This window comes from Malurus melanocephalus, unplaced genomic scaffold (genome assembly GCF_030028575.1).
Source record: "Malurus melanocephalus ecotype Western Australia unplaced genomic scaffold, MMel_1.1 scaffold_22, whole genome shotgun sequence".
In the NCBI taxonomy this organism is placed as follows: Eukaryota; Metazoa; Chordata; class Aves; order Passeriformes; family Maluridae; genus Malurus; species Malurus melanocephalus.
Window position 1 is genome coordinate 1,911,668 of NW_026623254.1, and position 27,461 is coordinate 1,939,128.

The 27,461-nt window shown below is 47.1% G+C and overlaps 1 protein-coding gene across 2 annotated transcripts in view; it reads right to left on the reverse strand.

Annotated features, from left to right (window-relative positions):
• The window catches only part of LOC130588980 (chromatin remodeling regulator CECR2), a 101,509-nt gene that overhangs the window by 13,450 nt on the left and 60,598 nt on the right, over positions 1 to 27,461 (reverse strand). Inside the window, exons 3-14 of one of the 2 annotated variants that reach the window (XM_057390042.1) lie at positions 17,929 to 18,112; positions 17,105 to 17,244; positions 16,525 to 16,629; positions 15,871 to 15,920; positions 13,369 to 13,538; positions 12,546 to 12,623; positions 7,611 to 7,767; positions 3,729 to 3,858; positions 3,405 to 3,442; positions 3,208 to 3,299; positions 2,814 to 2,940; positions 1,036 to 1,463 (exon numbers count right to left, since the gene is read on the reverse strand). In XM_057390042.1, coding sequence (XP_057246025.1) covers positions 1,036 to 1,463; positions 2,814 to 2,940; positions 3,208 to 3,299; positions 3,405 to 3,442; positions 3,729 to 3,858; positions 7,611 to 7,767; positions 12,546 to 12,623; positions 13,369 to 13,538; positions 15,871 to 15,920; positions 16,525 to 16,629; positions 17,105 to 17,244; positions 17,929 to 18,112 — 1,699 coding nt within the window. The remainder of the gene's footprint in view (positions 1 to 1,035; positions 1,464 to 2,813; positions 2,941 to 3,207; positions 3,300 to 3,404; positions 3,443 to 3,728; positions 3,859 to 7,610; positions 7,768 to 12,545; positions 12,624 to 13,368; positions 13,539 to 15,870; positions 15,921 to 16,524; positions 16,630 to 17,104; positions 17,245 to 17,928; positions 18,113 to 27,461) is intronic. The other variant, XM_057390043.1, reaches the window with a different exon arrangement.

The window sequence follows — 27,461 nt, forward strand, 5'->3', positions numbered from 1 at the left end:
AAGGGGAAGCCAAGGCTGGAATGACCACACGGATGTGCAGTGGGACCGTTTTGGAGGTACCATGGAAAATATGTACACCGTCTTCTAGGAGGAGACACAGCTCCCATATCAAAGCCACTCTCTCACACCTCAGCAACTTTGCCCCCAAACTGAAGGCTGCAACACACTCATTTGCCACCCAAATACTGGGCAGCAAGCAAGAAGACTGGAGGGGGCARTGRTTTGCTKCTAGAAGAGGAATGGACCACAAGARTGTGRAAGCAGAAAGACAACAGGGAATGTGCTGGATTTCCTTCAAAATACTCAATGCCTCCAGCTCTGCTACTGCCTCACACTATCTACAGCACAAGAATCACTCTAAAAATTTTGTTTGATCTCTAGCTAAAAGGGCAAGAGATAGCCTAGATCTCAGGGGAACAGCAGATACATCACACCACAAGTCATCACTAGCTAAAACGAAAAAGGCCATGAAGGATGGGTGAAGAATAGCYCAGGAGGGAGGTAGAAGAGGTGGCATTCTGAGAAGAAACATTGGGCTAAAGATAGGTCACTGCTGCAGTCCAGGGGGCCTTTGACTTAGTTTACTGCTTTTATAAATATTCAAGGYATGAAATGCAGTAGTACATAGATGGCACAAAGTTACCAGGCATCTGTACACAATTGAGACAAAAGAAGACTAGCTTGTTCAGCTTCATAAACTGGAGGTGAAGGGAAGAAATGTGACAGCTTTCCATGCACACTGGGGTAACTCTCCAAGGMGAGAAGAAACTAGGGGAACCAACAGGCCTACACTGGGATGTGCAAGCCATGGGAAATATTAGGAGATTGCTCCCACCTAGTGTGGCAAAGACTTAAATTATACCACTTTAAATCTATGGGCTGCTATGTTTCACTTGTAGGAACCACAGCTCTAACTCTTTATCTCTGGGAACAGGTTCCTGACATGCACTAAGCATTTCACGGTAGCAAGTTTCATTCCCCTTTACCTCCCTCCCTCGGCCTGATGGGCAAAGGACAGCAGGACCTGCTCCTTACCATCTGTCCAGGATGTGTCACRGGGCTGGGCATGCCGCCGTACTGCAGGGAGCGGGGGAAGCCTCGCCCATTGGAAGGGCCCACTTCTTGAGTAGTCTGCATTGAGTTGCCACTTGGATCATCTACAGAGGACGAGGAGAAGGAGGAGGAAGAGGAGGAAGAAGCAGGAGCCCTGGAAGCAGCTCGATACGGTGGAGGTTTTCCTCCATTCTCCAGGCGTTGTTGTCTCTTGCCAGGCCCATCTGGGTCTCGTGACCGAGTCCAGACACTGCCTGYGCCCGAGCGGCCAGTCCGCCGGCTCCTCTTCTCTCGTCTCCCATCCTCTCTGATCCAAAACTCCTCATCCGTGTCTCCATCTTCCCCAGGGAAGTGCTTCATCATTGCTCGGTGGAAACACCTCTCCAAGTTGTAAGCCATCTTTGTATATTCTGCAGTCAAAAACCCCCAAGAAAGTCAGAGCCTCACAGAGACAAACTATTACACAACATCAGATAAATCACCTCCCCTCTGCCAAGTTTCTCTGAGGAAGACTTTTGTTTCTAACTAGTTGGCTTTGGTTCCTAAACTCCATAAGCAGCACAGCATCAGTTCTGTTCAGTAACCCATCAGAGGGCAGGCACACAGGCATGACAAAGTGCCACTGGCAGCAGGGCCTGCAGAGTCAGCATTAACTCAGTGTTCCAGCCTAGTGCCAAGAATTACATTAGAAGGAGCACCACCTCTGCTCGCAGAGATGTGTGACCTGCATAGCTCACCAGCCAGAGTGCTGAGAGAAGAAATGTGAACTTCCAGCAATGCTATTTGATTACATTCAGGGGCTTTTCTTGGACTCGTTCAAATCTCTGCTGTGGACTACAAGACAGAGGAAAATCAGCAAACACATTTATCCGTGTAGTTTCCAAAGCATTTGCTGATCCTGACACGAAAGCTATTGCCAACACTGGTGTCCCCACTGCATCATTTCCACTGGACAGTTCTGCTGAGATGAGCTTTTACTTTTTGTTGAGTGGATAGGAAGGAAAAGACATGTGAGAGGTGTTGGYGGCAAGGCCTTGAAGCAAGTGACTTTGCAGTTGTTTCCACTAAACTAACCCTGAAGTTCCTTGGCAAGCAGAGTTCTCCCAGTAGCATTGCAGGTATGCTTTTACTTGCAGCCAACAACAAGCTGATCAGTTTTAAATGTTGTTTTCTCTTTCTCACCAGGTGTTGCTGGTGAGACAGTCTGCAGTGATGACCCACCATATGGGAACTGATTTCTCATCTAAGCAACATGTAGAATTTTAATTGGCATGGCAGTTAAATACAGGATTTCCCATTTGCAGACTCATGTTGCTCCTTCAGTAGCCAAGGAACCTAAAAACTACATTTTCYAGTGGAGAAGCCTAGTTTACTCCTCACTTTTCGGTGGTACTCAACAAACTCTGGGAGTTAATCAGACTAGAATGCATTTCAAAGTCTGTATTAGTTACYATGAGGAAAAGGGGCACACAGGCACACATAAGCACATGAAGGAATGAACTCAGAAAGAAACAGATTCTCCTCTCTGTATGTTCTGCCTTCACCATTTACCAGCATGGCAGTCCTTAGWATGCCATGTCCCAATTCAGCATGGCCAAATTTTGCTAAAAGCCACACTAAAACCCAGTGCAAGTCTCAGTATCTACTACCCTTTCCTCTGGTCTCCCAAAAAATGATCTGAAAGAGAACCACAAATCAAATACTGGTGAAGAGGAAGACAGCACTGCAAACAGACAAATGTAGCATCTTATTGCTCTTACCACTGCCTTCACCGTTGTACTTAAGACAGTTCCTGAACATGGTCTTCATATCACCCACAAATTCTTCCTTGGTGCAGTACTGACCTCCATTCAACTTCTTCTCCATGCTAGAGATATCCATGGGGGCCTGAAATACAAGCAAWCTTCCTTTCAGTGACAGCAACCATAGAGGGGCTTACCAAGTTGCAGCTCAGAGGGCATGGGGTGCAGAAGATTCTCTCCAGAGAGGAATCCATCCATCTTTGGTTTTCTTGACTTGTAAGGCCAGAAGGGACTGCCAGAATTGTGGAGTTTGTGAGAGTAATACAGCCCACAAAACTTCAAAATACTTCCAAAATCCTGCATCCCAGTCAACAAATCACATCAGCCAAGATGGTGAGGCCACTTTCCTTACCTTAATGATCTGGTAGTAGTTGGGAGCATAAGATTCATCAACGGGCTCCAAGAAGGGCCAAGAGTCCTTGTGAGCCTTCACCACATCTAGAACTGGCAGCAGCAAGATAAAGGTGCATGGTTACACACAGACACAGAGACAGAAGTATTTCACTCTGAGAAAGTCACGCAAAARGGGAAAGCTGGGCTGGGACTAACCTTTGTACATGGCTGTGAACTCATCGTCCAGTTCAAAGCTGTAATGGGAAGCACCACAGTGAAAATGCAGACTGAGGGCAGGTAAGATATGCTCTGTACTTCATCTTCGATTCCACCCATGCATTGCCACAATGCTGGCAAATAGGCCTCATCACTAACACTCCTCTCATATGGACCAAACCCAGATGTTTCTCAGCTTACTCCTCTCACTGTTCTCCAACCTCACTTCTCCCTCTGCATTCCTGTGAATGATCACACTCCTCTCCTTGCCATATTCACTGCTTCAAGACACTTATGTGCTGCAATGCCCCATTGTATACTCACATATCCTTGGTCCTTCGTTCTTCCCTGGTGGGGGAACTGGGATCCAAGTGGTAAAGCTCAGGGGGGAGCTCCTTCCCCTGTGCCAGCAGCCAGGCCCGCTCTTCACGAAGTTTCCTCCTCCTGGCCCGTTCTGCAGTGGGAAGAGATGACAAACCATTCAGCATTCCTTGCCTGGATCTTGCAGGGAAACAGAAGGTGCTCCTGAAACTATCAAGAACTCCAGTGAGGTGGTCTTGTCTTTCAGCAAAAGCAGCAACAGCACAGGTGCAGGTGAGAATACGGTGCACCATCAGCATGCCTCATCATCCCCCCTTGGTTAGAGCCACCGATTTTGAAGTACTGCTGTGACACAGATGCTCCCTTTAGACAGCTTCCAGAAGTGGTGTGGTACAAAGAGGGAAGTTCAAAACCCAGCCCTAGGCACAGAYCAGCACTATGGAAAGAACTGGCTTGTTGTTACCTGCCTTTAGGGGCTTCACCTCAGACAGGTGAATTGAGGCAGCTGSTTTTGCACTGAATGGGATGAAGAGCAGTGCCAAGGGAAGGGTGAAGTTCTACTGAGTGGCAATGAGTTACTGGGGTCATTATTATCCTCCACGGCCATGGCTGGCTGTGGGAAGGTTGCTCAGGTAGGTCTTCATGGCCAGCAGCCAGAGTGAGCAAGCTGCCACACACGAGGGCCACTGGGACAGCTTTCGTTTAAAGAGGTGAGAGACAGGAAGAAGCAATGCTGGTAATATAACCTGTGGTTTGCAACCAGACAGCTGGCTAACAGATTGTTTCATAATAGAAAGTTTATGGGCTCTTATGAACCTCATTTCCTTTTTCTTATAGGAAATCTGAATTCATTTGACTTGCAAAACACCTGCGGTTGGACCAACCTTCTGTAGGAGCAGAATTCTGTGAAAGTTATGTTCAGGGAGAGATGGYATAGGAACAGGACCCCAGAAAACAGACCACATCAGGGAATCTCCAGAGTGAAAGAAGGATGGGGGACACTTGGCTAACACCCTCTAGCAGAGGCTCTGCCAGTGGAAAATGCCAACCACTTAAGAAGTACCAGCTATGGTAGAAAAATATCAATTTAATGTCTCACTCTGTCAGTCAAACCAAAACTTGGGATGGGAGTTGAGAGCAAGCAGGAATACCTACAAGGTGAGTATTTGTAGGGACAAACATCCATGGCCAGATATGTCAAAGACTAGTAAAAGAAAGCTCAAAATTCCTGTTAGAAGAGTCAGRGTAGCACTGAAGTTGGGAGTATAGGACTTGCATCTAAGGCATCCTACAGAACCTAACAGGACCTATTATAACATTACGTGACCAGAAGTCCAACACCCAATTGCAGGTAACAGAGAATGTCTGAATCTGTCCATGCACTGTTCAGAATTCATGCTTCTTTCATAAAATTAGCAATCCTCAGATGGCATTCCAATGGATGCCTAAGTGAGAAAGCTAAGGAGAACATGAAGCAATTATTTGGGCAGCAAATGGAAAATATGACAATAGCAGCCAAAAGATAAAGGTGGTGTAGATTTTAGAAATCCACCGAKGTGTGCCAAGGATCTGACCTGGGAAACTGACAGGAATCAAAGAGTGCTACCCTGGTATCTCAGTTAGGATTAGTAGCAGGAATCTCCACCAYAGCTAGTGATTAACATAGTGTGTTAAAGATTACTGACAGAGTCATTCTCGTAGTGTTGGCCTGGRCTGAATCTTACCCAGCAGCTTTCAAAACCTAAACAAATGCCCTAAAAAGTACCTCAMCCAGCTAGAAAGTCATGGATGTGAGAGATTATGTTGAAGCAGCATCTGCAAAGAGAACTGGGAAACTCTAACCTGCTGTTGTAGTAGAAATACAGAAAGCTGCCTTAACTTGTAGATTCAAGAGAGTACAGATGGGGCCAGCAGGAAACTTGCTACCTGGGGGGTGTGTTGAAGTTGGGGGAAGTGTAATCTCAGGCTGGAATTGGGAATGCGATGTAAAAACAGGAATACCATCCAAAACCTAGAAGAAGGTGAAGTGCCACTGAAGTTCACCAGAGAGCAGATATTTCACCCTGTATTTCACATTCCTCCTCCAGAGAAGACCATATAAAATTAATATTATATCTCAAACAGAGTGAAAATTTTGATGCCCTAAAATTTCTGTCGAGGGATGTCCAGGTTTAACAAGTCTGAACCAAGCAAAAGAAATTATGTCACTTTCAAATCACTTTCTCTCCATCATAAGAACTGTCATGACAGCAAATGCTAGTGGTGGGTGAGCTTGGCCCTAAGAAAAGATSATTAAAAAGCCAGTTATACCTGGACTGCTGCTGTTCCTAGGGATAAAAAATACTGTAGTGATTTAACTGAGCAGGTAACACAACCTTTGCAGACAGCTTTTGAACCAGTTTCAAAGGAGACTTCTCCTGACTTAGCCTAAATGGACTAAGGAARAGTTTAAACTAAACTGAAAGAAACTGCACAAGCCAAAATAAAAGTAACTCTGCCAATAAAAGCATGAATGTATGCTAAATTTGCTTAAAAGAGGTTACTGCTCTACCCCATGCCAGTTTCTTTGAGTGGCTCTGGTACCTTTGAATCAGATTATGCAGTGATTGCATTTACCCAGRAAAGGAAGTGGCTTATACCAAAATAAAACCATTTTACAAGAATATTTATCTCTGCAGCTCTTGTGGAACTTCAAGTCTAATTTTGTCTATRGAGATGAAGTATYAAACCACAGAGAATRYGCAATTTGCCAAAGGAAACARATACCTTTGGCAGGTATGGAAGCTKGAAGAGTCTYAATTTAAAGCACTTGATTATCTAGGACTAGCAAACAGGAATACATGAAGGCCAAGGAAGTAACTGGATTTTCYAAAGGTTAGAAAGGTAAGCAGGTAAAAGAAGCTATTCTTAGATAACATCTGGCCTCCTACCAAACATCTGGTAGCAAACTGTTTAATTTTGGAAAGTTTACAAGGTTTGCATGAACTCAGTAGTATTTTTTTCCTTTTCTGATTCTTTATCCACTTCGGGACTCATGATCGTGATACTGCCACACATTGCTGCAGTTTTTTGAGGATGTTCAGCCTTTTCCTAGAACTACAACAGTCCAGCCTGTCACTGTGGCTACACCAGCAGTTAAARGAATCCCCGTAAGGGAGGCCAACAGAGAGAAAGTGGTCAGAAATGAGCTTGCTCTGACACCCACACCTACATGTACTGGCTGACTGCCTGCTGTCTGTGCGTAGATCTGATGTATAAAACACAACATGCCCATTTGCTGCAGAACAGCTTAAATCAGCACTTCATGTAAKAACCACAAAAATTTTAGACCAACACCTGAAATGGCCACCTCTGGTGCTCTGTGTAGCCTGGTCCCCTCATCTTWAGTTCCCCAACTGATCAGGCCAGTAGCAATATAAAAATACTACTCTTGCTGCTCCCATGTTAGCCCATTCCCTTTCTCCTCAAACGGAATTCTTTCATCATGCATTGGGCCAAAAGAACCAAATGCTATTCAGTGAGAGCAAAGTCAGCTAATCCTGCACACAGGAAAATCAAGAGGAGGCAAGTGAGGAGACAGAACTAAGAAATAACATGAATAGCAGGAAAAAAAAAAATGGCCAGCTGGGGCACGGCAGAAAATTAACACGACTTGAAGAAGACAACACAGTCAAAAGGTGCATAGAGAACAGCCACCAACACTGAGAGGACAGACAAAGGAAAAGAAGCTACAGTCAGACCAATTTATCAGAGATAAGTGCAAGAAAATATATTCTCATTAGCAAATCTGGCAGGGGACAGACACAAATGGCAGGCTTAAAGTCAAGATCTCAGTCTTGGCTTTGAAAGCTTCYACTCCTGCTCCACCCTGGCTGCACATGTTACCTTCCACTGCTTTGACCTTCTCCTCCATCTCCCTCTTCCTCTCTTCCTTCAGCAGCTGYTCCTGCTCCCTCTTCTGCACTGCTATAAGGATCTGGCGCTCCTCCTCCTCCTCTCTGCGCCTCTGCTTCTCCATTGAATTCAGCACATTTGGGTTTACCTGTAACAGAAAAGTGCACCAAAAACTGTAATGCACTGGCTATTTGAAAGCTGAACAGAGGCAGGTTTACTTTGAGGAAGTGTTAAAGCACACCTACAATGAATGACTGGGAGAGAAAAAAAGGGAAAAAAAGGATTTGTATGAATGATTTCCTAGATGAAAAGCAACATGGAAAGGGAAGTTATTTGTCAAGCAATGAAATCCTACTGATACAAGGACAATGGAAGGAGAAGCGGTGGGTTAGACAAGCTGCCATTCTGTCAGGGATGAACCATGTGCATTTCTCTTCCCTTCTGGGCAAAAGATCCAGGCTGTTGACACCCTTACACAACACCTCTACCTCTTCCAGCTAGCAGAGCTCTGAGTGCAAGTGTGAGAAGAAAGGACTACTTTGCCAAACCTGTCTTTGCTGTAAAACACAGAATACTTCAATAGAAAAAGAATCTGCTACAGCCTTGCATCAAGGTATCGTTAGGAATGTTTTCCTTTCCTGTTCAAAATTTCTGTGTGCTAATCTCCCCTGAACTGGCTCTCATTTGTTTATTTGGACAGTTTTCCTGCTGGGTYCCAAAACCAGTTCTCTCATTCAAAGGACACCTGGCTCTTTATTACCCCACTTTCTCACCTCCCCACTGCCAGCAGGCTACAAGGCTGTGTTTGATCCTACTTAAGACTGCAGGCTTCCCAGACCAGGGACTGCATGCTCCTATTTCTCCAATAAAGTATAAGGTATGTATATGGAAGTGTGCAGTTATCTTTATTATCTTAATTTAATCATAAGACAAATGTATTAGTCACCCCACTCCCACACCTTTGACTGACATATGTGTGCCTTATCAGGAGTGAACATCAACTAGAAAAGAACAATGTACATACAGTTTGCTCCAACTTCATTTTCAGGGAATAACCAGCAACCACCACTTAGGCAGAAGGCATTTCCTGAGGATTAGCAATCAGCCGGGGTCCACTGGCTGCTGCTCAGAACATCAACTTCTCCAGGCCCATTAGTAATCCCCAGGAAAAAAAAATTCTGGCACCACAATTACTATTTTGTCCTTGTTTCRTTGCCCAGGAATGGAACCTGGGGGTGTTTTGATGAACACCTAGAAATGTTGTCTGGTTTCACTGTACATTCATTCCCCCTCTGCCTCCCCTTCCCCTACAGAGCCCTGTGCTGCCCTACAAACTCYCACTCCAGTTCTCTGTAGATGAGCCCCATGCATCATCTCCCTGCCTCCAACAGCAGCAATGTATAAGRAGAATTATGCCTCAACCACTGACAGCCACAGAGAAATGTCCAAAAGAGGGTGATGGGACTCATGACAAAATTAGGACCATTTAGGGACAGATTGGGCAACAAAAAACACCTCTTCTGTGCTGATCTTTTAAGGTGAAACTCAGAGCTTCATCTCACCACAAGGGAACTCTGCCTATATTCTTTTCCTTTTTATATCTTTGTCAAAATGTTATCAGTTTTTTATCTTTTTCCTAGGAAATCACTCTCTGAGTCCAGGTGCCTTGAGATTAGCCAGCTTCTCCTCACAATCAATGTAAAGTTTGTTTCTCAAGTTTGTTTCCATCCAGTTATTCCTAGTTCACTCTTCTGGGTCAACATAAATTCTCCTCTTCTTCAGSCACATTTTAGCCTTTACCTTATGGACTTGCTCATCACAGCACTCCCACATTTCTACAGTTAGATTAAATGTTTCCTTATAAAGCAATCCTTTCAACTCCCTGGAATGGTTATTCCAGTTGTCTCKCACACCTTTTCTCCCTGATCAATATCCAAACACCAGGACACCCAGGATTGTACTACAACAAGTACAAGAAGTCAAGAACCTAGAAAATTGTGTTCGACATTTCCACTTTTGATTATTTTTATACCCCATTCTCAACTGCTCTACCATCTCATTTACTACTCATGAGCTGCAAACAACTTCCTTTCAGACTGGATCCTGGCCACTGTCAAACAGTTTTCCTCTAACTTCCCTGATAAATCTTTAAGYTGCAGTAGGAACCAAAACAGTAAGGTTCTGCAGTAAGAGAAAGAGGTGAGCAGGAACCAACCACCCAACTTRGTACGCAAAGGTATTTTAATGAGGATGTGACCATCAGCCTTTACAACCAGTAGATCTAAGTAGATCTAAGCCTGCCTGGCACAACACATTGATTTCTTTGATTACTTGTATACTGTTGAGAGCTTCCCTTTCCCTGGATTAGTACAACTTCCACCTTCTCATCCTGGGGAAACAGGAACACAACACCATGAGCTGCAGGGCTCACACCAGGACCTCTCCAAGCCTGCAGGGTGCATTCAGCACCCTATGCTTCARTGGCATGACACAGGATCCACAGCACGCTCCAGATCAACCCACCACAAATGTGGCATCAACAAAGCAACGTGACACTTTTAAATGAAGGAGAAAGTGTCATCTTACCAGATCTGCAAAGCAAAGAAAAGGGAAAAGCAGAAACCACAAAAACAGAGTAGTGAGCCACAACGACTGCAGCAGACGTCCACAACCTCATGYGCTCCCTGCAGCACTTGCAGGGCAGCAACAATGCTGTATGGGCTCTTAGARACACTTCAGACACAGAAAAAACCTGATTTGCAGAGGGACCCTCTGCCCAGTGTCCCACCTAAGTCCACTGGGGATGAGCGCGCTCAACTCGGGGTTAAAAAAATATGCGAACGTGAACCAACAAACTCCTACTGGATTGGTGAAAGCAAACRCTTATTGGAACGATAAAAGTAAGAACCAAACACAAGTTAAACTTCCTTYCTGACCACAAAGATGCCAAAAGGGCATTTCTCCAGCGTCCTCCCCACTCGGAGGATAAACACCACTGTGACCAATGCATCACCGCCTCCTTCCCTCCGGCAGAGAGCACTCCAGGACACAACATCACTGCCTTCCTCTGACCCCGGGATTTTGAAGGGGCCAAACTTCAGCCTTTTGCTCTGCTCTCCAGACAGTGGGTATCAGACTTCAGGGGCAGAAGGCCAGAAGGCGCGGGTGCCCCGAGTGCCCCGGCCCCTTGTCCGCCAACCCTTCCCGCTCAGGTTTCCGCAGCRCTCTCCTAATGAGGGTGCTGCTCAGGCAGCTCTTAATGAGGAGCTAATCTGAACCACCTGTTGAGAAATCCCCCACAGGATCAGGAGCCCACGGAGCAGTTCTATCTCAAAGTCAAGCAGCAGCCTGGAGAAAGGGGTCACCTGCACCGGGCTGAGGTTTGCTCCCCCAGGCTCGCCTGCAGCCCATCCTCACCTGGAGAACAAGCCATCAGACAAGCTGGCACCTTCCCTGGCTCCCCCATGGCAGGGACGACTGCCCATCCTGCTGGGGAGCAATGTGAGCATSACCACTGTGGCACTGGCTGGCTCTCGGCGTCCCGGCACAGCGGGTGCCAGGAGGGCCCCCTGCTCGCTGGAAACGTTTCACTGGCCCACAGGCGGCAATTAACAGCCCTCTGCCGCAGCAGACCTGGAGCACCTGCGGTACTGATTAGCATCATTCAGGCTCCATGTGTTTCCCACTCCCCTCCTCCCCTGGGATTTCTGCTGCCTGTGAACAAACACGTGTCCCTGTGCTTCCTGCGTGGTGGGCTTTGCAGAGAGCAATTCTGGCCCCGAACTGACCATCACTGGGGTCTTATTTTCCTCTTGGCAGGCTTTTATCTGCAGCATGATGAGAGGTTCCTCCCTCCTTCCTTTTATTTATCTGTTCTATGTAATTACATTTATTGCAGGGGAACAGTACTTTCTCCTTTGTTTTGGGGCAACCCCAGACTCTGGCTCATGCAGCATATTCCCTGCAGTTTAATTTCCCAGGGTTTGACAAAACACCAGGTAACTACGTTTTCTTCACATGTACAGTGAGAGATTATGCCACAACCTGATAGAATYGAGACAATTTTTGCCTCTGAAGCTMATCCTGTGCTGTCTGMCCGATTGCTTCGGGTAGCAGTTGCCAGTTCAAAGACCCCCCATCTCCACAGCCCCGTGTCCCCGGCTGTGCTGGAGTGACTGTTAGGGGTTGTGTGGTGAACTGGATCGGAAARCCGATCTATGTTAAAAATAACCCTGACCAAAGAAAAAGGTTATATTTAACTCCAGTCATTTTCCTGGGTCTGGTTCACTGCACAGACCCACAAGGAGCAGCAGTGCTGTTACACTGATGGGTGGAGAGGAGATGAGGGTGAGGAGGCACGGAAAGCGTTGTTTGAGCCCACGAGGCTGCAGTTTGATAAGCATTYCTTTAAGCAGCCTAAATTGTGACTTCCATTTCCAGCTGACCCCCTCCTAGCTCAGCTCCATACTGCATCAGTCATTCTCTCCCTCGGCGCTATCTGCACCCTCATGTGTTTGCAGCCTCACGTTTTCCCCTTGGCTGAATTTCTGTCATTTCCCTTTGTAAGCCGGTTCTTCTAGCCCTCTCATCCTTCTTCAACTTTTCTTTGAACTGCCTCGAATGTGCCAGCACTTTCATTGAAGTGGAATTCCCCAGACTGAGCGCAGATTTCCATATGCAGCTGCAGCAGGGTCTGTGGCAAGGCCGGTTACCTCTGCGATCCAGAGGGCAGCACCTCCCTGCTTGCCATAGAAACCCCGGGTGTCAGCCTGCCTTTGATGGGCATTACCACCCATCTCTCTTTCAGCACAAGCACTTTCAAGCGACTCCTTCCCACTGAATAGYGATGCTGCGGTTTATTTTTTCCCCCAGGAGGCATCTGCTCTCGCCTCCCTCCRTCTTCCTCCCCCTCGCACCCCCCCTCACCTCCTGCTTGATTGGTTTGATGGGCTGATGGTCAGACATCCACCTGGGTGAAAACTCTGTCCGCTGCAGACGCTTCTCCTGAAACAGGGTTGAGAATTGAGGGAAGGAAAAAGAGAGTGGAGGAAATTAGGGCACATCGGTGACACTGGCAGGAGAAACTCTGAGGGCTAGAAGTGACCATGAAATCCCTATTAGCTTTACAAGGGTAGCAAACAAGCAAACTGAACTCAGTCCAAGAACATCACGCTGACTGCAGAGCCTGTTTTACACAGCCATCCAGACGAAGAATCCTTTTCCAGATCCGTCCCACCTGGAAACCTTCAGATGATGGAAAATACCCTTCAGAGTTTTGGGGCTCTGACACTCCAGCTCAGAGCAGACTTAGCTAGGACAGCTAAGCAGCCAGTGSCCCTTCAGCAGAGGCAGCAGAGAAACGGCAGTAAAAGTGGAATCACGGGCAGTTTGCATAGAAAAGCCAGGCTGTAAATCGCAGCAGTTCAAAAGCAAAGAGATCCCCTGCTAGCAGGAAAGGGACACAGAACACGGCTGAAGACAGTAACCCCTTCAGCCATCCTACCTAYGCTGCTGTGCAGTCACGAACCAGATCCTTGAGCACCAGCTCCAGCCCTGCCCCAGCATGGGGGAGAGTCTTCCCCACACTGACAAGCTCAACAGCCCCCACATCCATGACACTTGCTGGCTGGAGGTGGGGGGAGAAGAACGGGGTGACAGGCTGCTTGGGTTTAGCASTCCTTCACTCAGCAAGTGTCCATGCTCTTGGAAGAGGTCAGAGAGAGGTAAACAGGATGCCATGTCTCCTCACCTTCTGTGCAATCATGTTGCAGATCTCCGGCAGGAAGTCTTCACTCAAGAGTTTGTAGAGCTGCCTCTCTCTAAGGGAAGTCCTCTCTCTGAAGCTCTCTGTGACCTGCCTCCACTCCTCTTCCGTCTGGCACAGCAGCCACCATGTCCCACGGCCAGGCCCTTGGGAGCCTTCAAAAACATGAAAGGATGTTATCTCCACAGCAGTTATGACTAACAGCTCCTCTCAATCCCTGCTCTTCTCTTCTCAGGGCTCAGGAAGAGCAAAAGACACTGGCAATGGCCACTGGAAAACATTATGGAAAACATTCCCTTTGCTATAGACACAAAGCTCTCTTCATGCACCAAAAGCACTGCTACCTCCCCTAATGACAATGACAGTGATGCCAAGACACACAGGAAGCACACAGGTGAAGAAATAATGGTGGCACATGGCAACACATGGGYTGTGCGACATCCCCAACATTCCAGTTACGACAGACTGGAGGAAAGAATTGAATTTGTTTCTTGTAATGGAGGCTGTCAGCCAGGGCAGGACATAGGGAAATGCAAATGTTTGATTTAGTCTGGCAGCAGAATAAAGCCATCAAAAAATAATGGAATTTGAACTAAGCTTTTTCTTTTTTTTTTTTTTTTAAGCACTGCAGTGAAAAAATCCTCCTGTTCCCCACAAATGAAACATTTTGTTTGCAGGCACTTGAAAAAGCAGAARAGGAAGCGAAGGACAGGGTTCATCGGGCTGCCAGATGAGGGGGAAGTTCCAAAAGTTCACATCCCTTCCCTGCTCAATCCAGAGTGGGATTGAAGCACATCACCTACTGCTCTGAAGCACGTCCCAACCACCAAGACACTTTGAGAGCTGTTCCACCTTGTGTGAAACATTTGAATATTAATTGCGAAGGAAGGGCTCTCTTGCATTGTGGTTGGAACACCTGGAGAGAGGGAATGTGGTTCCCGCTCCACAAATGTTTACACAGAGTAGGGAAGTCTCATGGGTTGCAACTTGTATCCTTTTGCCCCAGGATGCTCTCTAAGCAAAAAAGATTATGGCCTTTTTTTTTTGGAGTGGGGGAAGTCTCAGCTCAAACATCTACAGGCTGAGGGATTCTCAGCTCCCTTCAGACTTTTCTAGGGCTGGCCACTGGCTCCCAGAAAGAAAGCAGTGGTCATTAGCACCACTGGCAGATGTCATGAATCTTCTGACACATTTTCAAGCAAACTAACAATGAAAAGCATAAAGAAGTGAAAAACCTGATTCTGGCTCTGGGCCCTTTGTGGATCTGAGCAGCAAGAGGCTCTGACATGCAAGCTGCCAGGCTGTCCTAGGGAAGACTGGAAATCTGCAGGCTCCTCTCGCCCTCTGTCAGGTGTGTGGGTGCAGTGGCAGTGRCACAGAGTGTGCGTGTGCTCATCCCCGGTCACAGTCCAGCCTGGAGCTTAGCCCTTCAGGGGAGGGACTGGAAACTGAGACAGCAAAGGTCCAGCCATGTGTGGATTCTGCTGCTCTGGCTATGCAAAGCCCTCATTTGCCCACCTGCAGCAGGGAGCTTACCTGCATCCTGCCCCCAGAGCCTGTATCCTTGTTTCTCATTCCCTTGCCAGCTGCCTATGGACRACTCATTTCAATAGCAAATAGGACTAAGGCACTGCTTTGTGCCAGCAGAAGATTACTCTGCAGCTGAAGTGACACAATTTGCTGGAAGACAATGATCTGATAAAAACCCCAGTGCCTCACACGCATTGCTCCAGCTCTGCCGCCCAGCTCCGGAGCAGCCGGAGCAGCCGGAGTAGCCGCCAGGAAATCTGAAGACAAAGGGCAAAGGGAAGGAGGCATGGGAAAGACAATGCCACCCTTGCCTTTTATTGTGAGGCAACAGGCAGGCTCAGTCCCCGYGTTTTGTGGGAGCCAGTGGATACCCATGTATGACAAATGAGTCCCGGCTCCCTTGAATTCACTTTCACATCATGTTGCTAACTCTCTTTTTGCCTCRTTAACCCTTAGGTGGGTACCCCCAGTACATTGTTTACCATGCTCAGCTACCCAATGGCCACGAGGAAGGAAAAGTGAGGAGGATCAAAAAAGTTCTTCCTTCTGTATCTTGGCACCACTTACTCCACTCTCTTCCCCATCAAAAAAAAACACACCTGCTAACAAGAGGGGCGTGTGTTTATCTCACCCCTGGAAGACTRAGGGCCATTCACAGCCTGCTTTTTTAGATGAGCCCTCACATTCTAGGTTAGAATCTAGGTATCCCAGTAGGTTAGGTTTCTTCATCCCAAACTCAGCCATGATAAAACAGGAAGCCTGCAGGTGCCCAGGCTCCCAGCTGCCCCGCATTCTGTAACACAAACCCCTCCTTCCAAATTTGGCCCCAACCACCAGCAGAAAGCCTCTCCTTTTCCTGAGAACGGCTGGGTTGCTACAGGCATTTCTCCGGGCTTTGATAATTTAAGAGCTGTATTAGCTGGTGGTATCAACCCTGATACTGCAAAATCTCTTTACCATTTCTTATCTGAGTCTCATGGATAAGCAAGTTTTCTTCTGCCTTCTCCCTACCAAAAAAAGAAAGAGAAAGAGTGATACAATAAGTATGTTACTTCACATCACCGAAATGCAGCTGTTTCTGAGGGGAAGAATAGGGAACACTGCAATTATTCAATACACAGGAAAACTGYGAGAAGAACACTGTGAACACACATTTGATGCATATTTTCATACATATTTATCATAGCTTTGTAAGTTTTTATAATAAAGGGTACAGCCTAAAGTTTGGCAAGTACAGTATTTCAGTTTGTATGGAAAGCATCCCAAAATCTATATGGATGCAAGTGGCCAGAATTTCTGACTTCAAGCCACACACTGAAATATTCTTTATCAGGAGCAAATTCCCTAGCACTGCAGAGTAGAACTGAATTTGAAGTGAAGTGGTTGGAAGAGTAATGCCCACTGTTTCAGCAAACTTCCAGTTCAGTCAGAATTTGCTTTGGAGAGTGATCAAAGCATCCACCAAGCCTGAGCTTGCTTCACTTCAGAGCTGCATTGAAGTTATGGCTGCATGGTATATACATACTTATTGGGGGAACCCCACAAGTACTTTTTACTTCCCTCTGGGAATGTATGTATTTTACATCTATTGCAGGAAGAACCCTTCCATACCTCAGCAAATTTTCCTCCAGTAGTTTTTTCCGCTTTGGAGGTCGCCCTCGTCTTTTGCCTGTTTTCCCAGGAACATTTGGGGTGTTTGTCTGTCCCCCACATCCCCTGAAAAATGGCAAAACCACCATGAAATATCTGCTGAGCAAGGGAACCGAGGCTGGCAGGACGGGAGAAGGGCACGGAAATCCAACAGCTGCCAGGAACCCAAGCAAAGGAGGGATTAAATCAGAGCAGCAACAGGAAGGGGAGGGCAGCAGAGGGATTCCCACTGGCTGGGAGCCTGATCTGGGAGCCGCCGGCACGGCCCGGCCCGGTGCGGGGCAGACAGGCAGGAATGCGGTGGGGCAGGCAGCATCGCTCCCCCAGCAGGCTCTCCGGTGCCACAAAGGCTGCAAGCCGACACAATGCGCGGCGAGGGCAGCTCCCAGTCTGCTTGGCAACTCCGGCCCGCCCGCGCTGCCCCTCAGCCCCCCCCGACACAACAGCAGTCAGGCGGAGCCCCCTCCAGCCGGGCGGGCTGGGCCGTGTCCCCCTCGCCCGCACCCAGACACGGGGAGGGGGGACGCGTGTGGCGGGTTACCTGTCTGGAGCCAGCTCTCCGTTGGTTTTCCCGGGCACCGGTTCCTCCTTGTACATCCTCGTGCCGTAGAAGTACCAGTACAGGGCGCCGCTGCTGTCCTCGCCCAGCGGCTCCACGCGGAGGCTGTCGGCGTCCAAGCCCTGCGCCCACCGGGAGCCCCCCGCCAGACGGTGACAAGTTGAAAAGCGGCCACATTGTCACACAAAACATGGTGACACCCCTCCCTAAACACCTCCCTCCTTCCTCCCCTCCCACCATGCCACAGCAGCAGTACAGCTGCTCCTCCCGGACRAGCTGGGAAAATGTTACTCCAGGGGGAAGGCGACGTTCACTCTCTGTCCAGGGAGGGATTTAGATTGGCATCTCTAATTTGAATAGTCTCTCTCGTTTTAACATTTCATCTCTGGTGCTCCTGACAGGGAAGGTCTAATTAGTGCTGGCGACAGTCACGCACAKCCCTGAGAAGCTCCCTCCCCCCCTCTACCCTCCCCCAGCTCCCCCAGTATCCCCATCCTTTAATCTCACAGCATCCCTCAGCAAGGCAGCGGTCTCGGCTCTCACAGCCCTGCCATGACCATTAACGCATCTCCAAATTGACCCTTTGCAGGAAGAGTCGCCAATGAAGCCAATTTACTTAGTGACTCCGGTGTTAGGAATACATCCACACAGGAAAAGGGCCCGAGTCCTGAGCAAGCCTGTGTAAGGCAGAGGAGGGGAAAGGGACCTGCTGACCCACTGTGATCCCTTCTCATCCCAGGAAGATTCACTGATCTGGCCCAGCTCTTGTGCCCACACAGTTCCCTGATCCCTGCTGCCCAAAGCACCTTGAGGAGGTCGAAGACGTCATCTGCGTCCAGGCGGTAGTCACAGAGGCGGTGCAGGATCTCCACCCGRGTACGCAGGGGCAGCTCCTGGAAAGTGGACTCCCGCAAAGGGTTGGGTTTCCCTTCCTCCAGCTCCCAGCGGTAGTTGATGATGTCCTCCAGGTAGCTGTGAAACGTCTGGGGACTAAGCAAGGAAAGAAAAGTCACACACAAACTACTTACTGTAGTTTGCCGTGTCTAGAAASACCTGGTGCACCAAGCAACTCTGTCAGCTATGGTTGGGTGCAACTCTGTCATTAACATTCCCAAAACACAGCAATCTCATTGCAACACCACGGGATTTCACGTTATACGCAGGCAGTTGTCTTTTCCAAGCTGAAAGAATTGAGCTAGACACGACAGTAAGCTCATCCTCTTTCTATCCCAACAGGCAGTGCCTTGTGCTAGCACCAACAGCCACCCTTTACTAAAAGAGGATGCAACAAAATTTATGAGCCTAGTTCCCTTCCAACTCCTTCCATTTGATGTGGAGACTGTTTTCTTCAGATTTCCATTTGCCCCTCACATCTGCTATTGCCAAGCCATGCTCCCCACTTCTTCCAAAGTAATTTTGCWTGCCCTGGTTCAGTGCCTTGAGACTTTTCATAGCTGATCACCTCCTCCCCACTTTGCTGCTGTATGTTTCCCGTATTCCTCTTGTGGTCCTTACTCTCTCTCCATCCCCAGAGGTGCTGCCACTTTCTGCCTGTTCCTCCATGGGTGGCTCTGGCAGGACATCAGCACTGCCCACCTAACACACATGGCTTGGACCCTGCCACACAACAAGGCTCATCCCCAGCGTGACTGCACCTCCCAAAAAGGAGTCAGTACAGTGGACTCTCTCCTCTGTACTCTCCCAGATGATCAAGCTCTTCATAAACATCCCTATTAAAATGATCTTTCCCATTTTTGAGCTGGGTCACATTAAGTTCTACTTTCATTCCCAAGAGTTCATCATATAACCTGAGGAAGCAGATATTTCTTACCCTCATCTGGCACTGGGAGTAAATGTCATCATCTGACATATAGAAGACCACTGATGGAGCTTAAGGCTGAAAGAACTCCTGTCTATATTTTATATAAAATTTTGTAATTTTATTACATTTTAATGAGATTTAAGCCTTTMTTTTCAATGCTCAAAATTTCAGGGGAGCGAATGAAAAAGGGCTGGGGAGGCTGTGTCCCCCTAAATATAAAACTTTCTGAAGAGCTGCCCGTATGACTTTGAGTCYTGAGACTCGCCAGGCTCACTCGGCCTGCTCGAGTTGTGTACCCTGAGCACAGCAAAAGGGGACCCCCCCATGCCCCAGCCATTCTTGCACACACGGGAAGTCCATATGCCAGCAAGAACACCACTGGGTACACATTCCCACCAGCTCTCAAAAAGGCAGCTCCACTTGATAGGTTTTTGGCACAAGCAGATTACTCTATATGATTAATGGAACAGCGCCAGCGCTACAGAATTGCATTTCCCTGAGAAATTGCTAACTWCTACAAAAGCTATTATATTTTAACAAAGAGGTAGAGGAGCATGATCCAGCTGAAGAAAGACCATTAAAAGTCARCAAGAAGTTAGCTATTAGACAGGGGTCTTCACACATTTGTTTAAGACTGCACTTCTTTGCAAGGACCATGACTGGACAGTGACTGAGAGAATGAAGGAACAGACGCCTCAAGCCACGTCCATCTGGCAGTGTTTCCCTTCCTCCTTGAGTAGAGAGAAGTTGATGCTCCCACCCTGCAGATCTCGCCTCACCAGCCTGCTTCTTTCTGACGTCAAATGCAAGCTGACCTCCCAGRGATCTCTCCTCTCACTGCATGACTGTTGCCAGCTCTCTGGTTGTATTTAACAGCAGATGCTTGAGTGCACCTGGATCTAGTGCCCTCTGCAACCTGGAGCTTGCTCCCTTCTGCATGACACAAGCAAAGAATCAGTGTTCCCAGGTATCACTGTTTCACCCCCATTAATATCAGCAACCAAAGAAATGTAACTTGAAACGGTCCCCTATGCTGACAAAGTTCAGTCAGAAAGGGAGGACTGCAATTTTATGAAATGCCTTGGAACTGCCTCAAGTAGTAATTTTAGGGTAAAAACTACAGCAAATATCCTCTTTAAAAATGAGACATTCAGTACACAGTACACCTACCAGAAGTAGCTGTGCATTCCCACAGTGTCTTTYTCAAATACCTCAAGACCCAACGCGCACCAAGGACTTTGATTTGGGAAAAAAGGGTAATAATAGGTTCCTTTACAGACTTTTTAAGAGTGTTATTTAATCACACGTCTTAAATGTTAGATATTTACAGAAGCCATTCGATTAAAACAAAAAAACAAACAAAAGAAACAAACAAAAAAACCCAAACAAAAAGAAAACCAACCAACCAACCAACCACAAAAAAAAACAAACAAACAAACAAAAAAACCTCAAAAATCAACAAAAAAAGGCAGCTCTGATTGTTTTCCAGAACAGAAACAGTTGTAAGCTCTAAAAGAGCATTCGAGTTACAGCTCCCCCCAGATCAGTTCTTCAGCTCTGTCAGAGCTCAAGGCAGAAGATAATTTCATCAGATCTAATACACAGGGTTCTGACTATTTCCAATAAAATTGACTGAAAAAGCAGTTTCCTTAGGATCCTGAATAACTAGTGGATGAGAAGGATTGCCAGGAAGAAACCACAAAAGTAAAAGGGCTTTATCCTATTTTGTTCTACCTAAAAAAAAGTGGGAAGGCATGGATCAGACAGATACTTTTACCAGTTGCATGAGTTCACTTATCTTGCTCTATCATTTTGGCTGCTTTCAAAGAAAACTGATCCAGGAAGCAGTTTAATTCCAGAAGATCATTTGAAATCTTTCCCCATGTAACCCTCTTTCCCCCTAGGGATTGGCTCTGTTGATTTAACCAATTTGGTTTTAGTTTGACTTTCACATAAGTGGCTAACACTAGAAATTTCCGCCATCCCCCCGTGTTCAATGCATTACAAGCTCTGTTCTTAAGAGTACTTTTGAGTTCCTACCCCCATCAATTTTCAAAGACAGCTACTGTGCATTTGTCGCTTTGAATAAGGATAGAAATGAGAACCAGAGATGGGAAACAGATGTCTCAAGGCATTCCCAATCACTCTCAATCTTGCCCAATTTATATTTTCCCTCTTAATGGGAACCGACCTCTCTTCTCTAGATAAATGTAGGGAGCTCGTCTTCACCCTGTCTGCCACACCTACAGTTAGTTTCACTTATCCCATCTCTGTGAGATTTCCCTTTGAAAAGATTTCTCGTTTGGCTTAGAGAAGAAAATCTGCAGGGAGCACAGCAATCTTTGAGAACACTGCCCTTGGAGTTCTTTCCTGTGCAAAGCAGAAATGCCAAGGACTAATTGTTCAGAATTATCTGCAAAATTCAAACCCAAGAATCAGACAGACTGGATCCAGGAATGGACTTGGATAGAGTCTGTTAAATAACCTTTTTTCAAGCTCACTAGTAAGACAGYAATACACCTGCAGCTATGCCAAGTCCTACAGAGTCTCTACTGTAGCTGAGAACCTCAAAAAGCCCTTTTGTAAGTGGGAAGAAGGCAGGAAGGAAATCACTGAGCTGAGGAGACAGATGTATCTCTTCTCCAGAGGTTCGCAGCTCTTCTCCAGAGGTTCTCAGCATCACTGAGATGTGTAGAAACACTTAACCAGTGGAGGCAGTGTTAGGTCAGTCACATCCTTTTCTCTACAAACTGGAGCATTCCCAAGGAGGTTGAACTGCTACATGGCCATATTCTGTCTCAGGGCATGTATCTAAAGGAAAATCAACCCTCTTACTTTCAGGTTAGTTGGGAGTCCTAAAAACAATTTACAAAAAAAGTGTGAGACCGTGGTCCACAACTCTCACCACATCTCAGCCACTTCCTCACATACAGCACAAGCAGCTTCCATACAGCTCACTAACCAAGGAAAAGTATTGCAGAAATCAACTATAACAGAAAAGATACCTCAAAGAACTCTAACCCTGTAAAACTTCTCCCATGCCAACTTGACTCGCACCATTAATATTTCATAAAACTGAGATACAGTTTCCCTCACTTGTCAAAACAACCCTTACTTTGCAGTTGCCTCCYGGTGTGCAAAGCAATTTGGATAGCTGTAGTGGGGCAGTCGTAGAATAGCACATGCACAGCTACGTGGTATATCCCACATGGATGCAGATGATCTTTTCAGAGCCCAGTGCATTTCTAGTCTTATCCGTGGCTACACTCTGAAACCACAGGGTTGTTGTCAGAGGTCCCTAGCTTTTTTTGCAAAGATCAGAAAGGAGGTCAAAGCTGAATTGCAACTGTGGTTGCAAGTTTTAATTGTATGTTGCATGTACAGAAGGAAATCTGGGGCACAGAGAGGGACAYGACCTAGCACACCCGTGTCAAAGGGGAGGAACAGTGTCAGACAGTCCACAAGAGTACCACTGAGGCTGCAGCTCAAGTTGCCTGTGATCTTTAGTAGCAGCTGCAAAAAAATCAGGGCATAAAGAAGATGGAGCAAGTTGAGGGAGGGGCTCCTCTCCACCATGGGTATCAGAGCCCAGAACAGCCAGAGAAATGATACACCCCTGACAGCTCAGCGCCGCAGCCCGGCCATCTGCTGCCCGGCTGCCTCCCAAAGAGGGAGGTTTCTCTGTGCTCCMGGAGAGGGGAGCTGAGGACTCCTCCCCCTGCCTGGCGATCCCAGTGTTTTCCCCTGCTCGCAGGAGAGGCACCCTTCCCATCGCCCAGGCTTGTAMCGCGTGGGGTCATGCTCTGCTGTCAAAAAAAGAAGCGTGGCCAGTGCACTYGTCACCGTGCCCGGTCTCCTTTGGAGACCTCTGGAAGAGAGAGTGAGAATTTCACACACCTGACAGGATATATGGAAAAATTTGGTTGAAGCTTCTGGTGTGCACACTTGGGAGGGAACAGCTGCACCTAGAAATCCCAGCCCCACAGGGACCCTATAGGAGCAAACTCAATGTGAAATTCCTTCTCAGCAAATTGGGGCTGGAATTATGTGGACAGACACACGTGCTTATTTTTTTAATCCTCATGCCCAAAGGAAGTGGAGTCACTTGTGCTTTTAAAGACTCCAAAGTAAATCAAATCTTGGCTGGAAAACTGTAAACAAAATCAAGCCAAACAAACAAAAGCTAAACCAAACACTGATTCAGTAGGAGAGTCCCTGTGTCAATCTGCRCTTCCCGCAGCCATGGGCCAAGTGTGGAATTACTGTCACAGCACATTGCCCTATCTGGTCTACTGCTGCCAATTTTTTTACAAGACCTCCCCCCACACGCGTCTCTAAAAAAAGCCCTCAAACCCACCCCTCACAAAATCTTTGGTCCTATGGGAGTAAATATTGGATTAAAGGAAACATTAGGGTCAGGAGTTGAAACACAGGAGACAAAAATTTACCAATGATGCTTGGACACTGTTGGCACACACAAATAAGCCTTCTGAAAGTTCAGGTACCAAATAATTGCCTGGACCCACTAGCTAAAGTATCTATCATGTTGACAGTGTTTTAAATCTCTTGTTTCATTTAGTTTACAAAATGTAGTGGAAGAGTAAATACTGGAATGGTCTTGAGCTAAACTGCTGGGAAAAAGGCAAACCTGACCTGCATCTAATCCCAGTAAATTGTTCTTGAGATTAAAACCAAGAACCCTGACAAAACCAGAGGATGACAGAGGGGAGGAACAATAGACCTCTTCCACCTCCTGCCCAAGAGTTTTATGAGGGAGGAATATGGAAAACAAGACTGGGAGAGCTCAGCCTTTCTACCAGACCATTTAAACGTGAATGTAAATTACTCTTGCAGTTCCTATAACAGAGTTAGCCAGTAAGGGAAATAACAGAGGTGATACTTCTGTCTGGTAAGGGCTTTAAAAGCTGAAAAGACTCAGATACATTCAGCCACCCAGCACAAGTGTCACTTTTAGGAGGTCCTCAATACTAAATGAAAAAAGACTTCTTGCGCATCTGATTCACAGCACAAAAGAGAACTGGGTTTGCCCCTGTGATCTCTCCAGTTAAAAGAAACAACAATTAAAATCTAGGTCTTATCAGAAAAGACATTTTTTTATCATGGAATTAATTTTATGGACAGAAGATGTTTCACCTTATGGGCTGGCACCTTTTAAGTTCTGAATTGGCAAAAAGGCACCAGCTTGGTGTTGGGAGTCACTCAGGTGTTAATGAGAGCATTAACTGACAGATGGCATTCAAGATATTTCTCGCCTCTCCAATGAAGACAGCTTCTTTGCTGCAGCAGAGATCAGGAAAGCTTAATTCTTAACAAGCATACAATGCTTTGGCACAAAGGCAAGCCCTCTGGAAGGTAATGGGAAGGATTCAGGGCTTGCTGGGATGACCTCAGTCAAACATCATTAACAGGGTCAGGAGAAGCAAAGCCTATTTCAGAAGAAAAAAAATAATGTAAGGGCCCCCATGATCAATCTATCGTAGCTTGTCAGAAAGAGAAAGCTTAGGCTGACCTTAGAAGCAATATGAGTTACTACTACCAGCCTGACCTTGAGCTCTCATGTAACAATGGAGACCTTTTTTTTACTGTATTAATGAGCTTTCTTATCTGAGGTGGGGGAGGAAGCTTTAGGGACCCGCTTGTACTTCAATTTAGCCTACTGAGAAACTAAGTCAAGTATGATGCACGGGGGAAAAAGACACTACCCCATCCTTCAGGGGGAGAACAGGGTTGGAGTGACATCCTTCCAAGCCCTGTGTGTGCAGCTGGCTTAGAAGGCATGCAAGCCAACAGGGAGCACGTATTCCTCAGACCACAGGCCAACTCATCGTCAGGGTGAGCAAACTGCCAGAGGCTCAAGGGCAACAAGCACCGTGAAGGGTCTCTCCACAAAACACTTCATTGCAGCAGAGCAAAATGACCAAGAAGCTGGAGATCCARGAATCATAACCTTAAGCTTCAACAGCCACATTTAACAGTGCCACTAGTTGCACTGCTGATGGGGACAGACTTCCAAAATTCCAGCCAAAGACAGCCTAGAGGGAGCAGTAACTCYTGGCCACACCACACTGGTGACAGACCTCAGCAAGGTCCAACCCTGGCAGAGCTCTTGTGATGAAGGAAACGAACAYTCAGGTACATCCTGCTTTTCAGCGCCTGTTTTGAATCATGCCTGGAAAAAACCTGCTGGCCTACTAATGGCTGTGAACACAAGGAGGACAGATTATATTAATGGACCTTGAGTGAGATGACAAAGTAGAGGGGGGGTGGAATTCAAAAAAATTCAAACTACACTGATCAGAGCTCCAGAGTGAAGTTTCTCCTCACAGAGTTGTAAAAGCAGAGACTGCTGGGGCACAAGATCATCACAAGGCATGTGCAGGTCTGCCTTTTGTCCTCCATGGCAACCTAGAACTAGTTCTTTGAATGCAGACATTACCTAAACGTTGGTAATTCTGTGGTTTACCCGTGTGGCCATCAGGAGCACTGGCAGTGAAGGGGAAGACACCTGAAGAATTAAGCAGGTGGATTGCACTGGGCTCCACACACAAAGTCATTTTTCTTCACCACTGCTGAACACGGGAAGACAATCTTTCTACATTAGAACTACATTTGTTTCAAAACAGAAGGACAAAAGATTAGCTGGTAGCAAATGTTAAATAGCAGCAGCTCTTCCCTAAAATAGGCTGGCCTAACTCCTGGATTTGGCAGTCTGAAGCATGAGCAATTGGAGTTTTCCACATTCATGAAAGACACACCCAACTATTCCAGAAAAGTAAAGGACAGCAGAGTAATTTCAGCACCCCAGCAATWCCTGTTCCCTGCTCCTCATTTATCTATCCTATAACTTGCTTCCAGAACTCAAATAAGTGGCAGAGACCACCCCAAGAATAGGCTGAAGTGATGCTTAGAGAAGACTTCAGGGTTCTGGACCTTTCCTCCAACATGGTAACACCAAGGTAGCACAGGAGGTTTACCAGCAGAAGGACTGTACAATCCTGCTAAAGAAATCTAATTTACATGCTTAGATGGTCCAGACTTCCCACCTGAACTCTGAAAGTGTTTGTCTTTAGAAGAGGGGGGGAAAATCAGCTAAGAAAACCCATGGCTGTCAGCAGCTAAGAACACTCCTACTCCTTGTCCTCCTCCATCTTACCCTGAGCAATCTTCCATGCAGTAAAACCTGGGGAGCTGGCAGACATGCTGTACCCCACAGAGAAGCAGAATGGGAACAGCTATGGAGCGAGGCAGTGTCTCCGGGGAGGTGAGGAGAATGGAGAGCTGATGTGGGCTGTCTGCTCTAATAAGGGATCACACCACAGGAGCGTATGTTGGCGTGACAGAAGCAAGTGCAGCCACTTAACCTGGGTATGACAGCTGAAGTGTTTGCTACCCCAAAAAAAGGGGCGTATGAAGGAGGAGAGGGGAAGGCACGAGGTCACCACAGCATCCCACCCTTCAGGAATATTCCAGGTGTGYTTGCCCAGATTTCTCACCCCTGAGCAATCACAGAGGTTTCTGGCTTGGGCTCCTTGGCATTACTCAGACCACGGTGAGCAAGTCTTGGACTAGATGGAGATGCCCTTTTAGCTCCCCTGAGCTGGTACGTGCTGCCTTGCACCCCTTCTCCTTCACAGGGAGGACAGCACCAGCAAGACCATTCTTTGTAAGGAGGAACCAAAGTCATCTCACACASCAGTGTGGCAAAAGGGCAAGCTCTGATCGTCCCCAGCTGCCTAAGGCCCATGCTTCTCCAGTGATGTCTCTCTTATCTAGCAACAACCCTACAAATGACACAGCTGCTGGGGGTGCCTTGTTTGTTATTTAGCTGAGAAAAGGCAGAAAAGCAGCAGAGATATCAGCACAGATACAGCACCATCCTGCATTGGACTCTTCTGGAAAGGCTCTATCCTTAGGCTGGCAAATGCCAGGGACAGACAGGAGTGCTGAGATAAGTGTCTATTTGATCTTTTTTCCCCCATTCACCCTGGATTTTTCACTGCTTTATGTTCACAAAACGCCAAGGCAGCTAATCAGTGCTCTGTGACCCCTGTTAATTGGGCTGTGTGAGMGAAAGGCAGCACTGGCAGGAGAAATCACACATACCTGTTACTTTGAACTGTCCTGTCATACTCCGTCTCCCTGCTTTGCAGGAGCTCCAAGCACCCTTCTGTGAGCCAGGGCTGCTCTATTTTCATCGCCATCCGCAGGATCAGCAGGAGGGCCACAAGTGTTTCATGCTGTGGCCCTGCCTCTAACACCTCAAAGTGCAGGGAGGCAACAAAGAGGTATATTGTTGTTTCTCCTTCCGTGTGAGAAGGTGAAAGTAATTTTAGGTGAAGGAAAAACCACCTGAAGGCACTGATGGCCCTTCTTTCACCTATGCCCAGCTGCTCCTCACTGCCCTTATCTGCCTGGCTGTTTTCTCCCTCCACAACAGAGGAAGGAGTGAGCAGATGCCCAGCATCCATCTCTCTATYCCAAGAGACCAGCAGCCTA